This window comes from Hippoglossus hippoglossus, chromosome 13 (genome assembly GCF_009819705.1).
Source record: "Hippoglossus hippoglossus isolate fHipHip1 chromosome 13, fHipHip1.pri, whole genome shotgun sequence".
In the NCBI taxonomy this organism is placed as follows: Eukaryota; Metazoa; Chordata; class Actinopteri; order Pleuronectiformes; family Pleuronectidae; genus Hippoglossus; species Hippoglossus hippoglossus.
This window is the reverse complement of record NC_047163.1, coordinates 26,657,580-26,672,680: the sequence shown is the minus strand read 5'-3', so window position 1 is coordinate 26,672,680 and position 15,101 is coordinate 26,657,580. Positions and strand designations below refer to the sequence as shown.

The following is a 15,101-nucleotide window of genomic DNA, read 5'->3' as shown; positions in this document are numbered from 1 at the left end:
ATTTATACAGTTCATCATTGTAAGTTCTGTATGTGGTGCTCACAGAACCACAACAGTACATAAGTGATATTAGGGTCATACAGACTGAAACACAAGCAGGAATCAAACCTAAGTTCCTCTGCTCACTTTACCAAAGTGAAGCTGCTGTAGTCTCAACCACTTTTTAATCTCCTCTAACAAAGTGTGAGTTTGAACATTTCCAAAAGGCAGACTGCGGTATGTGCCGAGGCAGAGGCCGGTCTGATCCAGTGTGTGGTCATTTTTGATCCCCCATATATTGCTGCTGCTGTGTGTGGGCGGCACACAGAGATTAATGAATGTGGAGTCATTTCCGCCTCTCCTTTCTCTTCTGCTCTTATTCCAAAAAGTGTTTCCGAAAACGGCAGCAAATGTCACAGACACTCTGACTCACTTTCCGGTGCACCCTACCATATGACCAAGACATCCCTTCATGACCAGCCCCCCATTTCATATGGGAAAAGATATTCCAGTTTGAAATAGAAAAAAACCCTTTGAACTCCTGACATTATTGTACACTGTAGAGCAAGGCTAGTGCAGTGTCAGGGTTAGCAGTTCCATTTCCATTGGGGCCACCAATGTCAAAGCTGTATGCAGCACAGGATAATAAGGCTCTGTGGGCAGACCCCTGCACATAACTGGCACATTGTATGTATGAAACTGATTCAGACAAAAAAAATGATATTATCATTATTATTTTTTCCTTAGGGTTAGGTGGCAACACGCTTCTGGAGAGGGTCATAAATCCAGATTCTTGCACCACACATTTTGTCAGCACGATGATTTATTTGCATGTTTTAGACATTTTTGACTCAGCATGACAGTGTGGCTAAAAGCAGTGCATACCATTGAGTGTCTGAAGGCAGCACATACATTAGACTTAGACCTAATGGAGATGCGCCAAGTAAAGACCTGCTGCTGTACTCAGTCCACAGAACCCTGAAGCTACACCACCGCTTCTGCACAAAGAGCTGTTCACCGGTTTATTCAAAGTTCAGTGAAGCTCGACTGTGCTCAGAACCCTGAACTGGAGAATCAGTTATCGTTGCCTTGTTGTCGTAATGGACAAATCATTTCGACCATGTTTTAAGCCTAAAAGTCCACCAGAAGTGGCCAAGCTAGCGGACGTTAGCATTTCCAACGGTCCCTGAATGCACATCGTCGGAAGACAAGAGCCGACATTTAGGCTTAAAACCTGATGTAAATGACGCCGTTTCGAGTCGAATTTAAATGTCGGGGCTCGACACTTGGATGACACCACAGGACCAGTATGGAGGCATGTTGTGGTTTTTCTGAAGCCATTAATATGAACGATTCTCGAGATTTGCCTTCCACATACAGACAGAACAGATTTCTGGAATTGGTAGTTGGGTGGGTGGGTGGATTTTATAATACTATAACCACAAAACATTTCCGATCTTTGGGTTCTTCTTTAACTGGCTTCTCTTTCTTCATCCAGCTGCGCAAGGCCATCGAGGGCTCAGTGACGGTGAAGGGTGTGAAGGTGCGTCCTCCTCTGGCCAGCTTCCGGGACAGTGGCACCAGCAGCAGCGAGAACGAGGCCACCGAGCTCCACAAGCTGTGGGACCGCCACAAGAGCATGTCGCTGCCCCGTGAACACACCCCCTCTGAGTCTGACGAGAAATCACAGTGAGGGAAAGTGGAGGAGGAGGAGGAGGAAGAAGAGCAGGTGGAGGAAGAGCAGGAGGAGTGAGGCATTAAGGTCTTTTAATCCCCCAAAGCCACAAACATGCAAAAAAAAAAAAAAAAAATCCTCAGGGTTTAGGATCAATATTTAATTCTGGAAAGAGTTAGACTGCTGCGCCTGCCTCCATAACTCCTCGTCACCTCCTCCCTCTCCCCATCTTCACGAACCACTCACTACTTTCTCCTAGAGCCTTGCACTGACCAAGCCAGACACTCAACAGGAGGGTGGAAACCAACTCAGCCTCAGCCCTGAATCCATTCTCCTCTTGGGAACCTACAGCATAGAGAATGTGGATTAGGAAGTCGGGGGTGGGGGGGACGTGTTGGTCAAATCCAACAAGGGACTGGGATTGGGCTGAAATCTTTAAAAAAAGGGATTATTGTTTTTTAGCTTGTGTATCTTAAGAGTTCAGATCAAAGTCTGGATCTGAAAGAGCGATCCTCAGAATGAGTCTTCCACTTGAGCCGAGAAATTCAGCAAAGATGACGAGGAAGAAAAATGTGTGTGTGTGTGTGTGTGTGTGTGTGTGTGTACTGTAAGTGTGTGTGTGACTTGTGAAAAATGTGAGCATTCACGACGAAGGTAGCAAACGACTATTTCTTATATGATTTTGTAATTGCCTTTAGAACACATTTCAATCGGCTTGAATAATTTAATTTCTGACTGATCAGGGGATCTGGGTTTGATGTCTTTGTAAACCACACTGAAGTTTGAGCCACTGTAAAGCGTTGGACATGTGTAGGGACAGATGCCATAGTAATCTGTATTTTCCATTATTTCTGTTTTCCCTGAACTTCTCTTGTCTTCAGTAGGAGTGTTAATGGTGAGGTTGAGAGTATAGTCTATGCAAGCAGATGTGCCTGTTGGCAGCGGCCGAGGGACCAGCGACCCTTTTCATAATGCACACACTGCTCTCCTGCTGCAGCTACAGCCTTGTTTCACAAAAGACGCATAGAAGCGCGCACAAACATTACTGAGGCGATGCTTTCCGAGAGGGGAGGTTTTCTGCTTATCTATATATAGCTCTTAATAACCGTTCCAGAGAAGGTTGGGGGAGGACGGAGAGGGCAGGAAGCGAGGGAGGGAGGGATGGAAGGGAGCAAATGGAAGGCTTAAAGAATGAAGACATCATTGCCTAAGCAGCCACTCTGGTCCCGTTCATCAATCTGTCTTTGATCGCCGCGTTAGCTAACCCCTTATCGCTATTAGAGACGCCCCTTTCCCCACCAGCAGCAATATGATGTAGGGCTGAGGTAGACGCCAGTGTCTGCATGTGCAGCACGAGCTGACGATACAAAGGCAGAGTCCGCTTGATTAATGCTGACCGGTAGTCACAGTGAACTGAGGCATGATCCAGTTACATTAAGAACACTAAACAAAATCCATAACTGACCAATGACACTCAGAAATGAAGTCTAACCATTTGGAACTCACCCAGTTGACCAATGGGAGGCCCAACTCATTACTACAGACAAGCAGTACACTCCAGCTTCTAGCCCGGTGTGGATGGCGGTTTATTCCAGGAACTCCAGCTATAAATGTTTAGATGGCAGCACGGTTTCTGATTCAGCAAGTATCCTGACATGATAGACGACGTATAAGTACTGTGTATTTAAAAATTCATGTCCAGTGTAAAGCTTGATGCTCGTCAGCTCGACAGAAACACATTGATTTGTTTTCCCCGTCCTCCATCCCTTCACCCACTTCCATTTTTTACTGATCTCAGCTACTGACCCCACACACTGTACTTTCTTTTAAAACACTCCGATTTTCTTTGTATTTCTTATTTAATGTTTCTTTTTTGGACCAGGCAATGATGCCCTTTACTTCCCTCAGATTGTGCTGCTGTTCGGCTGCCTTAAAACCTCACTCATGGCCAGCTTCACTGTTGTTTTCAGCATACGAGGCATGGACTTTACCTTCGTCCTGTCCTGCTTCATGCCAGTGAAATTTAAATACACACAGTTAGATTAGCATGGCTTTGCATGAAAAGATCATGATGATCAAAATGTACCAAAAACACAAGCTTGACAGACGAGTGAATGATGTTGTCTTACGTCTGCCATCTTGTGTCTGCATGTTATTATGTATCCTTACACTGTTTTTTCATTTTATACCTACAGCATCTGATTCTCTTTCTCTTTGATTGGCATCTTCCCCTCATCCAATGAGCTTTATCCGTTGTCTCTGAATTAAACTGGGGTTGGGGTCTGTGGGTTATAAGTGATACTTACAGATTAATATATTTAACATCATTCTTGTAATATAAAATCATAATTTAATGTCTTAACCAATCTGAAATTGTTGACTATTCTCTTTTTGAAAGAGATTTTGGGGTTTGTTATATGATGTTTGTTGTAGTTTTTTTTCACATTTGATGATTTTTAATGTTGGTTTTTATGCTGTCCCTTTATGTTGTTGTTTTGTTTTTTCTTTTGACGTGCTGTCTGAAACATTTCTGCTAAGACACTTAAGTGCAAATAACACTAACAGGGTGAAGGCTCACAATGGCTGCCTGATGGGAAAAGCAAAAGAAATGTAATTGTGCCACAAGGGGTGGTTGAATGTTGAAGCATGTGGTCTTTTAGCAACGTGTTCATTTCACAAGTGCCTGCATCACCTCCTCCTCTTTATCAGCAGGAATAAGAAATCGGCACCGAATAGTTTTCTAGTCGTGCACGTAGACGAGGCACTTTTCATACACATCCATACGAATGTGGAAGCAGGGTGGGCTGATGTGTCCGCGCGGTGTGCAGTTGTCACCATGGCAACCTGTTGTCATTGTCTCACGCACCTCTGCCCTCCCACCCACCCCTGACCGAGATCCACTCGTCTGATTTGGTTCTGTTCATTTGTTTGTGCTTCTCATCGATTTCCATTGTTCTGCCTTCCCCTCCCTGCACGGACATTTCAGAGTGGTTCATTTCATTAGCTACCAGACAGATGTAGATTGAGGCAGATATATATTTATTAGTCTGTATTAATCCTACGTAGAAATTGTTGTTCTTCATGCTTTTTATAAATGATTGATTTGTTGGTAATCAAATTGTGCAATAACGGCTGTTCATCTCACTTTGTAACCCAGTTTTGATTCATGACGTGAATGCAAGATAACCTTATTTTTTTAAAGAAACCTGAAAAGTGTAAAAAGATGTATGTACAGTATACAAGGCGGACTGACGCTCAGACGGGAGCTCCTGTGTGATAAAGCCATGCTTGCTTTCAAGGGAAGGTTTCCCAGAATCCTCAGTAAAAGCTGTCAGAATCTCACTAATCAGCATTCAAATATTAAAGACACTGTTTCCTCCTATAGGTGCTAAGTTTCATTTAGAGAAATGGCTTTGAATCCTCAGTTTGGCTTTTGGGAAACCTTCACCGTGAATCTGCTGCATGGACTGTAGCTGGCGCTCTCGTACAAGAACCACTTACTGTAAGCACTGATGGCGATTCAGTTTTATCACGCTCCCCTCTGCCCTCTGCCCTCTGCCTCAGTCTGAGGGATTTTGATAAGACCTGATCCTCACATCAGCTGTTGAGGGTTATCTGCTCCTTAGGACTCTTATAGGGACTGTACATTGTGCATACTGGAGGCCTCCACTACGGCAAACCCAGAGGGCCAAACCAGACAGAGCTTAACAAAATCCAGAGCTATTTTTCACACAGAAAAATGAAACATTGTTTTGTATATCAGGGATGAATAAATGAGATTTTAACGAACAAGTGATGATGACTTTTTTTATTATTATTTCCTTTCTTTTCCTCTCAGCAACAGCTGGAAAACACCCTGAGTGCTGTTTTTGTCTTCTACTAATACTTCAGACACATACTAACATCACAATTGTTTTCAAATGCTTTCATCTTGTCCTAAAACATCTTAAAGCAGTGAGAGTCGGATGTTTTATAAAAAATGTGTTCCTATCCCTGCATTTTGATTGGATGAGAGGTCCTTCATAAATACTGCATTATTCATGTTATTATATTTTATTATTCTGACACTAATTTGATCTTTTCAAATCCATTGCTGAGATGTATTTCTCACTGCTGGAGCACACAGTTCTCAACAAAGCTTGTGTCTTTACCATATGAATATACAGCTATTTATATATCAACCATACAGCGGACAAATGCTGTAGTAAACACTTCAATGTGTGTGTGAGTGAGAGAATGAGCTGTGGGTTCTACAGTATGTGTTCTACACAGTCAGCAATCAAAAGAATTGTCCATTCTTAATGTTCCTCTGTTTTCTAATTGTGTTTCAACCATTTACCATCAGTTCAGATGAAGAAACCGACTCTAGAGTAACAGGAGACCTCCACATGTTCACCAGCTAGTCGTAGTTATTATAACACATCAGTAGTGGAAGTAAGGTGACAGCTGCTGTATGTGCAACACTGGTAACACAACATGGTTGAACACTTACAAGTTTAAATATGAATGTAAAGATGATTTAAATGACGTATTAAACTTTAAAATTCTGAGCTTTTGGCCCAATAAAACTATTTTGTCCTTTTTTGTAGAACTCAACCAACACTTGCTCTGTGCACCTGATGCTACATGCACGCCATATATGATGAATGGAAATAGCAGGGATTCCTAAGTTGTATTGTTGCAGAGTTGGTTGTGTCATGGTAGACAATACTATGCAAACACAATCCTACTCCGATCTGCTATTAAAGTTAACAAGCTGTGGCCGGTGGAGGCTGAGCAGGCGATCCTGGGAGCTGGAGATGGGCAGGTTGGCTCTGGCGGTCCTGAGGCGAAGGAGGAAAAAGGATCACTAAGATGTTTCACTGGAAGCATTACAAAAAAAGATTTCACTAGAAGTTAGCTCAGCCTAGAGTGTGTACAGTAGCTCTTGTAGGGCTGCTGATTAGAGGATAGAGACCAGGTGTGGAACTCGTGCCACCACTGACACACACACACACACACACACACACCTTCATTTTTCTGTTTTTCTCTGTGAATGAGAGGAGAGAATTCAGACTGCGATAGATAAATAGTCCAGTAGTGAAATCTTCTTCATCCCTCCTATATGATCAGTAATCCACTTTAATCTAAGTGCCAGCTAACAGCAGTAGCTATGTGACACTCAACCAGTTCATTCATATTCTGTTTGTGTGTTTTTTCAGCAATGAAGTTGAAACTCTTTGACAGTTCGCTCTCGCAGCTGTGTCACTTCTTATTAAACATGACTTTTGTACCTTAGACTGTTGGACCACTTTCCTTTGTATCAAACTCTGTCTGCATTAATGACACTTTTACCTGAGCCTGTGCCTGAGTCATTGTTCCAGCCTCTCTGGTAGAATATAGTGTCTAACAGCAGGACAGGGATGTAGTGGGAGACAAATTTGCAAAAAGAAAGAACTATTAAAATGAACAAAAGCTAATTACACTTTTGTTTGTAAAATGTGTATTTTTGTAGTTATAATTTATATAAGAAACTTTGCTTTACAGTACAAAGTTGTATATAGAATGAATTCACATGAACACAATGAATTGCATTAGTCAAATAAAATGATAGAGTGTGAACCGGTGAGCTAAGCTGAGTGTCTCACTTTCAGAGGGTTCCAGTAGTCTGTGATCAGTCACATTAAAGAGTTAAAGGCACTGTGTGTAGGAATTGTACATTTCTGACTTTGGCACCCCCTAGTGGTAGTAGCCAAAAATGGGATAGTGTGATAGATACATTTTTTACAAGAAAAGCCATAAACCCTCCACTAAACTTTTTTAAATAAATGTCCTTTTATTTCCTCTATCTACAATAACATCATGACATAATACACTTAACAATCTGCCAAGTAGATTTACAACAGATGACATCATCAATAAATGGAAAACGACAAACTGGTGCCAGCAAAAAGTCAAGGGGTCGCCACCATGGATATAAATGATAATACATTCATATTAACATTTAATGTCATGGCAATGTGATGAGCACTTGTTGAGATATTATCAATGTGTTGGACAAACAGATGGACAGACTTGGAGGACAGATATGATTTGTCATTCACAGACTGTATAAATTCTAGATCCATTATTGAATTGATAGGTGAGAGTACCTCACTGACAACTCCAAAACAAAGTAATAATGTAAAAAGAAACCATGAAAGTACTATGAGACCAAACATCAAAGATTAGCTTCACAGCGGTAGGTGGGATCACCCAGGGGCTCCGGCCCACTGAGCGCTGAGGACCGGCGGACACACACCACCAGGGTGCCATCAGGGTTTAGGGTTCCACTGACCGACAGGGGGTCCATATCCTCCGGGAACAAGGACTTATGGGTGAATGTGTCGCTGATGCTGCCATCATCCAATACCTGAAAGATACAGACGGAAAGTTAGTGGAGTTAGCAATGGAAGGACGGATGGACTTAGGAAAGCTGTTGGATAGAGTTACATGGACAGAGGAAAAGACAATGAAACGAAAGGTCAATGAGCACTGAGGGTGACAGCGGAAAGTGAGAAGAAAGGTGTGAGGGTGAGAAAAGAGGATGAGAACCAGTGAAAGAGAGGCGAGAGGTCAGCGCTGCTCAGCTGGTGAAGAGAAAGAAAAAAGAGAGGAAGAGGAAAATGAACCCTGACTAGTTGTCTCTGATGGGGTTCTTTCACTGTTACAGGCCTTTAAGTCGAGCTGAGCGGTCGTGGATTTTTGCCAAATTGTCTGCTGACCCCTGTTAAAAAGATCTCTCCTCACCGCAGCACACATATTCCCTCCTCGCTCCTCCACCATCTCACCTTTTAAACATGATAAATGTCAAACTGGGAGGGAGGAGACACTGAGCAAGCTGCAGCTTTTCTACTGCTCGACTCCCACAACATGTCTGACTCCAACATGAACAGGATATGTTGCTGTTTGTTGGTTATTTATTTGATGATTAATTGATCAATATTCCACTTGTTGTTTATGAGAAAGTCCTAATATCAATACCTGCAGTCATTTATAGTCATTAGCGTTTTGATGCTAATGACAACAAGTTCATCTTTAGTGATTATGATGAATTCTATTCACATGTAAGCTGATGTTTGCTGAAGTACAGCTCAGGCTCAGGGTCACAGTAGTTTTACAGGCTGGTCATAGACCAAAACCCTGGACAAAGAACTGACCGGATGATGGAGCCAGGAGAAAATCCCTAAAGTGACTGCAGTAAATCCACTGAATAGCTTACAACTACTACTTGTCTTCTTTTATATCAACAGTGTTGTGCATGAACACGTTCAATGAACACGTTCATATTTTTTCGTGAACGCTGAACTGAACGAATCAGTTTACAAATGGTGAACACCGCTTACACTCACATTTTACGACACTGTATTTTTTTTATCACCATCGTATAGGCCATCATGTGAAATACCAGGAACGAGTGGAAATGTGTGTGTGTGTGTGTGTGTGTGTGTGTGTGTGTGTGTGTGTGTGTGTGTGTGTGTGTGTGTGTGTGTGTGTGTGTGTGTGTGTGTGTGTGCGCGCGCTCCCAGACTCCTCAGACTGGGAACCAGTTGGAGTCTACACACACGCACACAGGCCCTGGGCCCCGCCCCGACTCACTTACACAGCGACGGACACAGTGAGAAGAGCAGAGCCCGTCAACATGAAGCAGCCGGTAAGATACTTTACTGAAGAACAGTGGAAACACAGAGTTCCCTCTATGATCCACAGCTGCTCAATGATCAGAAGGTTGCTTTGTACAGTGCTGGAGTTTCTGTGTCCTCCTCCACTCTGACCTGCTCTCACTTTAAAAAAAAAAGTGGCCAGCCTTTTGTGATCAGTATAAAAGGAGACGTGACGCACAGTCAGGACTCAGTGTTAAAGGGACCGGAGGATCTGGATTCATGATCCGACACCATCGATTTTGAACTAAACACATGGTCGTACGTTTGTCACCTAAATCATCCCAATGAAAAAACGGAACAAATGAACGTGAACTAGTTCATTTTTGGAACCGTGAAGTTAGTTAAAAATTTTTAAAAATTTATTAGGAACACTAACTAGTTCATTTTCATCTGAATGAACTGAACTTTGAAATTATAATTTTTATTGTGAACTGGCAAAACACTGTATATCACCCATCAAACTGTTGATATTTCAGTCTGGACCAAAGGGCCTGGACTGATCACCACGCAGACATTGCAGTTAATAAAGCTTTCCTGCTGGCCTGAATACAATTTAGAGAAAGTTCAGATTCTACATTAGTTTGAGTAACAAAGAGGTATATTTTTTTATTACCTCCGAATAGGAAACAGCCAGTGACCGGAGACATTATGTCTTTTTGTTGTCGTCCATTGGTCTGTCATGATATCTCAAGCAGGGTTGAGGGGTTTTGTTGAAATTCATTTTTTTACTTGGACTCTAAGATGAACTGATTGGATTTTGGTGGTTGAAGGTCAAAGGTCCTGTTGAACATAATATCTCAAGTCTGCCATTACTGAAATTTTGTCATATTTTAACCAGTTGTCACTTTAAATTGATCAGATTTCAGTTGTCCAAGGTCAAAGGTCACAGTGACCTCATATAAGTCTGGAAAAAAATGTATGTAGACTGAAACTACACCGGCTGGAGGTGCCTTGCAACTGCAGGGCAGTAGTTTTAGTTCCTTCAGATGCCTTAATAATTTGGTGGCCATCCACTGGGAGCCGAGGGTGATAACATTATGCCAAAGATATTCATATTCTGAGTTTGTTACACTTTAACTGTCCTCAGTGAAATGGTGACATTTAAAGATGTTGAGGGCTGTTAATGCTACAGATGCATCAGTCAAAACAGTCAAACAGACATGAGTACGATCACCATAAAGTCAGAGTCATTCAGTCATAGATGAACGTGATAAATGAGATGTGACTGTGTGTGTGTGTGTGAGCATGTTCACATGTTCACATGCTCACATGCTCACAACTACAATAAAACACCTCTGTTGACTTGTGCTCACACCTTCTCGGCGTGAATGACGACTTGATGTTTGTAGGCCATGAGCACAATGTCATGTGGCTCAAACTGGCTGACGTCAGCGGACATGTAGTAACTGTCTCCAAGACAACGTACCCCACCGCCGGCGCCGCTCTGACGACCTGTCACAGCGCCACACACAGGAGCTGCAGAGGAATAACATATTACAGGACATGCAGAGGTTTGAGGGAACATCCAGAGCAGTAAGAGGTTTACACAGTTGGTTTAGCAATGCAACTCAAAACATACAGCAATAAAAATAAAAATAAAGGATTATTATGGGAATGTTAAGAGGCAATATTTAATATGATCAAATGAAAAGTAAAAGAAATAAGAATTATTAGGTTATATATTCTTATTTAATATATGATATTTAAAGTTTGGGAATATATTTATGATACATAGATGCAACTCTTTCTTTCTCAGTATGATCTCAATCAGTTATTTTAGTACTCACATTTATAATGCTGTAAGTCAGATTTTAAAAACGTTTTTCTAGTGTTTGAAATCAAATCAACTTTTTCTGCAATGTTTGCTGCTCAAATGGATGAATTGTCCTCAAAAACCTTCTCCTGTTTGAAATGTCTCTACTTTTTCATACTCTGTGCAAAAATGTATTCAATCTTTGTGTTCCAAAACTTTCAGCTATTATACTTTATATATATATTCAAATCTTGGTTATTTTATGTTTTTGAACTATAGCAGTTTAGGTTTTGAGGTCAGAATAGGCTCCTATAGGAGATGCATCACATATTCACAAGGTTTTTTATTTCATCACAACATTTTTCTCAATGTTAGTTATTTCACGCTGTTACTTCTGCCAATGTCAATTTCACATTTGTCGATTACATGACCCCAGTTGCCCAACATGATCACTAACTTTACAAACTGCAGTAGCTAGTAAAAGTTTACTTAGAATGAAACAAATTATTGCTCAGTTCTTTGGGTTGTTTTTGTATTTTATGTTCAGACTGACAATAACACAAAGGTCGTTCAAAGCCATAAGAGACTGAAGCTCATGTTTGGACCATAAATTCATTTTACTGCCAGTTTGAAATTTCTTATTTTATTAGATTTTTTTTTATTGTAAAACTTTTGACAGTCATAATCACCCATCGTATCATTTCATACTGTGCTGACATACTTAGATAATCCGATGTGTCAGTGAAATCATATTTTAAGCCTGACTATTGATTCTACTTTAATCTTCCTGTAGCGTCACCAGTAATAAACCCTTTTTTTTATTGCAGTCCTGCTGTGTGCCACTGCAGAACTGTTTTAACACTTCACAAGATTCTTTTATATCAGCACCCACCTTTTCTTCTCTTTTTCATCGAGCTATTAGTTTTTTATGTGGCTCAGGAGACGATGTCTGGAGTCACACAGTCTCTCTCTCTCACGGCTCTGGCCCATCACTCTCTTTGAGCCACAGGTCTTTTTTCTTCTCTTTCCTTTCAATCAGCGATACACTGTCATGTGAGATACTCTACTCTACTAATGCCTCTTTCCTCTGGTGCATGCTGCCAAAGTGCCAATGAGCAGGGCATTAAAGCCTCAACTGCTTCTGAGCTGTTAATATAAATCATGTCGCTCAACTTCTTATGGAAGTTTTTATGTGATAATTACAGGAAAATGTACATCTTAGTTGCCATATCTTAGAATACCTATTCATACAAATGATTTAAAACCAAAAACTACAGTGTCACAGCAGTCCTATGATGAAATGGACTTGACACAGACAATAATTTGTGTTTATTTAATTTGAGGTTGACCACGAGATAGGGTTTTTATTAAATAATGAAGTTTATACATAAGTGTTTTGGCACATCTGGCTAAGTGGGATTTAATTCTGACATGTTGAACCTTAAACTTTTGTTTTGTAGAGTATGATTGTATCCCCCTCATGTGCATCAGGAAAATATCACATCAGCTACTGAATTAAATGTTTGAAAAATTCATTAAAATATTCCTGTTGTTAGGTTAATGGTCCGTCATTGTTGTATCAAAATGAATCATTATATTAATCTAACTTTTTAGCTGCAAGAAATAACCTAATGAGCTTTATAGTCGATACAGGCGCACAGTGAATTGGGATTTAGTTTCATGAACAAAAACATTTAGAAAACAACTGCTCTGACTTTTCTCAACTTGGGCTTAGCAACAGTAGCCATATGGGAAGAGGCTTAGTGAAGTCAGTTCCCTTACCAGCGTGTCCATAGGAGGATCTGTTCTGCCGGCTGAAGGGGGCCAAGCAGCTGGGTCCCCCGGGGCCCTCTTCTCCAAACAGACTGGAATGATCAGGGGAGTCGAGGAAGGGCTCAAAGAGCGGGTCCAGACAGTCAGATGATCCGCCCAGCGAGCCCTCGGACCGGTAGGAGCTGGAGCTGCTGTAACGTGACGAGGAGCGGTAGGACGAGGAGGATCTGCGGCTGGAGGATGTCACAGATGCCATAGCAGAGGATATGTAGTTTCCTGTCACACTTGCATACACAGCCTAACCAAACAAGACCTGTGTTCACATAAGAACTCTCTTGTGCCCCTTTCGAATATATAGTCATGAAATAGATTCAGAGAAGTGGATAACCAAAAGCTTTTCACCTCGCAGTTACTGCCCAGGGGTCTGTGTGGTGGGGTTTTTATAAAGTCCAGGTGCATTGTGGGTCACTAAAGCACTGCATGGCCTCTGTATTGTGTTCTTCCTTCAGCCATAAAAGGCAGTTTCCAACCACTGGAGCCAAGAATGTAACGGACAAAGTGATAAGGAGGAGAGCGCCCCTTCTTATTCAGACACACACACACACACCCAGTAGAGATAAGGCTGAAGGGGGCCTCTTGAAGATGCTTCTGGCGAGTGGTCCGAAATAGCAAAGTGGTGTAGTGGTCAGGTCGTCCGTTAGGCTGACCCTGCACACAATGTGAACACTTTATCAATAATGCAAGAGAAAATAGGCCATTTAAGTTCCTACCTGCTAATGGGATAACAGACACACTTAATGTTCAAATGTGAAAAGTTGAGTGCCTTCTGAAGGAACAGCTTCGAGGCTGAAATCACAAAAAAGAACTGTTGTATTGTCCTGATAAAAAGAGTAAATGCAGCCCAGACTGACCTTTACTCTTCTGCTTTAAAAGCTTTAAAGGCAGTGACGTTTGAAAACACAGGTGTCCACTGGGCTCCACCGTGTTTCAGCAATGACATTCAGTACTGACATATTAATACTTACATAGGTTATGTGTGTGTGCATGTGTGCTTTTCATTTAAGGCTGTGAAAAATGACGTTGAGCTGCACAACATGATGCCCTTCAGGACAATGTACTCATGGCAGGGACACTTAGTGTGTGAGCTCTAAAGCTGAAACAATCCAGTTAACACAACCCGCATACATCAACATGTCAGCTCCACATCTATGTGTCCTTGTGTCAAATATTTTGTATTAATAAATCTTCTGCAGCGTATTTGAAAAGAATTCACTTATAGTATATACTGTACAGCATGGCCCGAAAAGAGTGCAGGATAACAGAAAATGTATGAATTTTTTAAACTGTAGAGACTCAGCTGTCTCCAACTCTTCACAGTCAGCAGAACAGGAGTTCATATATTCAGCTCCTCTGCCAGAGGTGCAGTAGCTCCACTGGGAGTCACAATATTCTCTGGGCAGAACATCACTGGAGCCTTGTACACAGAGCCTCTCCTGAACAGAGGGTTTATCTTCAGTAGGTGACCTCACTCAAGAGAGAGGGATATGATGTTAATGAGCAGACAGGCCACAGAGAAGCCGAGGAGAGTGGAAGGACTTCAAACAAGCTTCATTTAGCTTTGCTGAGCATCAATTACTTATTGTTAAATCAAGCATGATCCTGCGACCCATCCTCTGTGAACACCACGGCGAAGACAAACTGCTGTGTCTCACTTCAATGATTTTTTCATGCTGTATCAGGGTGTTGCAACTGGAAGAAATTCTGGAAATAGCTGTTTGCAGTGTCTTGATTTATGTGTATATCCTGCTGAGTTCCTTCCAATTCTAATCGCTGACATAAAATGTGGGGGAGTTGGTCTTTCTCTGCTGGTTTCATTCAGTTCACTCCCTGAATGTCAGCCATTCAGACCCCAGCCTCACGATCTGATTCTTCACTCTGTGGTAGATCCGATCTTTTCATGGTTGCCTGAACAGAGTAAAATCAGATGTTGGTCCCTCTCTGTTTCCACAGCACATCATTTTTGCCTTGGTCCCTATAGTGTCTGTAAGAACCAGGATGCAGAGGTGGATAAATCCTCTGAACCTTTTATTTCACCCTGCAGGGTGACATTATGTGACAGAAACTCACTAATACACTGTTTTTCCAGGTACTGACAATGTACTTAGATCATTAAATGTCATCTAGGAAACTGTGCGTATTTCCTGTCAAGACGTTTTCTATCTTTTTAGGAATGTTATGG

At 41.7% G+C, this 15,101-nt stretch overlaps 2 protein-coding genes across 6 annotated transcripts in view; one reads left to right on the top strand and one right to left on the bottom strand.

Moving 5' to 3' along the window:
• Nucleotides 1-5,445, top strand: part of LOC117772721 (chloride channel protein 2-like) — a 151,905-nt gene extending 146,460 nt beyond the window's left edge. For all 5 annotated transcript variants that reach the window (XM_034604079.1, XM_034604080.1, XM_034604085.1 and 2 more), the window contains one exon: nt 1,478-5,445. In XM_034604079.1, the coding sequence (XP_034459970.1) occupies nt 1,478-1,672 (195 nt within the window). In that variant the 3' untranslated portion in view covers nt 1,673-5,445. The remainder of the gene's footprint in view (nt 1-1,477) is intronic.
• Nucleotides 5,446-7,853: 2,408 nt separating this feature from the next.
• Nucleotides 7,854-13,255, bottom strand: LOC117772720 (heat shock protein beta-7-like). Its single transcript, XM_034604078.1, has 3 exons — nt 12,872-13,255; nt 10,652-10,812; nt 7,854-8,045 (listed from the first exon to the last, which is right to left on the bottom strand). The coding sequence occupies exons 1-3, from the start codon at nt 13,116-13,118 to the stop codon at nt 7,854-7,856; spliced, it is 600 nt and encodes a 199-aa protein (XP_034459969.1). The 5' UTR covers nt 13,119-13,255.
• Between the last annotated feature and the right edge of the window lie 1,846 nt (nt 13,256-15,101).

Excerpts from the sequence above, each read along its gene's own strand:
- LOC117772720 (XM_034604078.1), bottom strand. The coding sequence starts at position 13,118 with ATGGCATCTGTGACATCCTCCAGCCGCAGATCCTCCTCGTCCTACCGC. Across the intron at positions 10,813-12,871 it reads ATCCTCCTATGGACACGCTG|CTCCTGTGTGTGGCGCTGTG; the intron begins GTAAGGGAACTG and ends ATTCCTCTGCAG. Across the intron at positions 8,046-10,651 it reads TCGTCATTCACGCCGAGAAG|GTATTGGATGATGGCAGCAT; the intron begins GTGTGAGCACAA and ends TGTATCTTTCAG.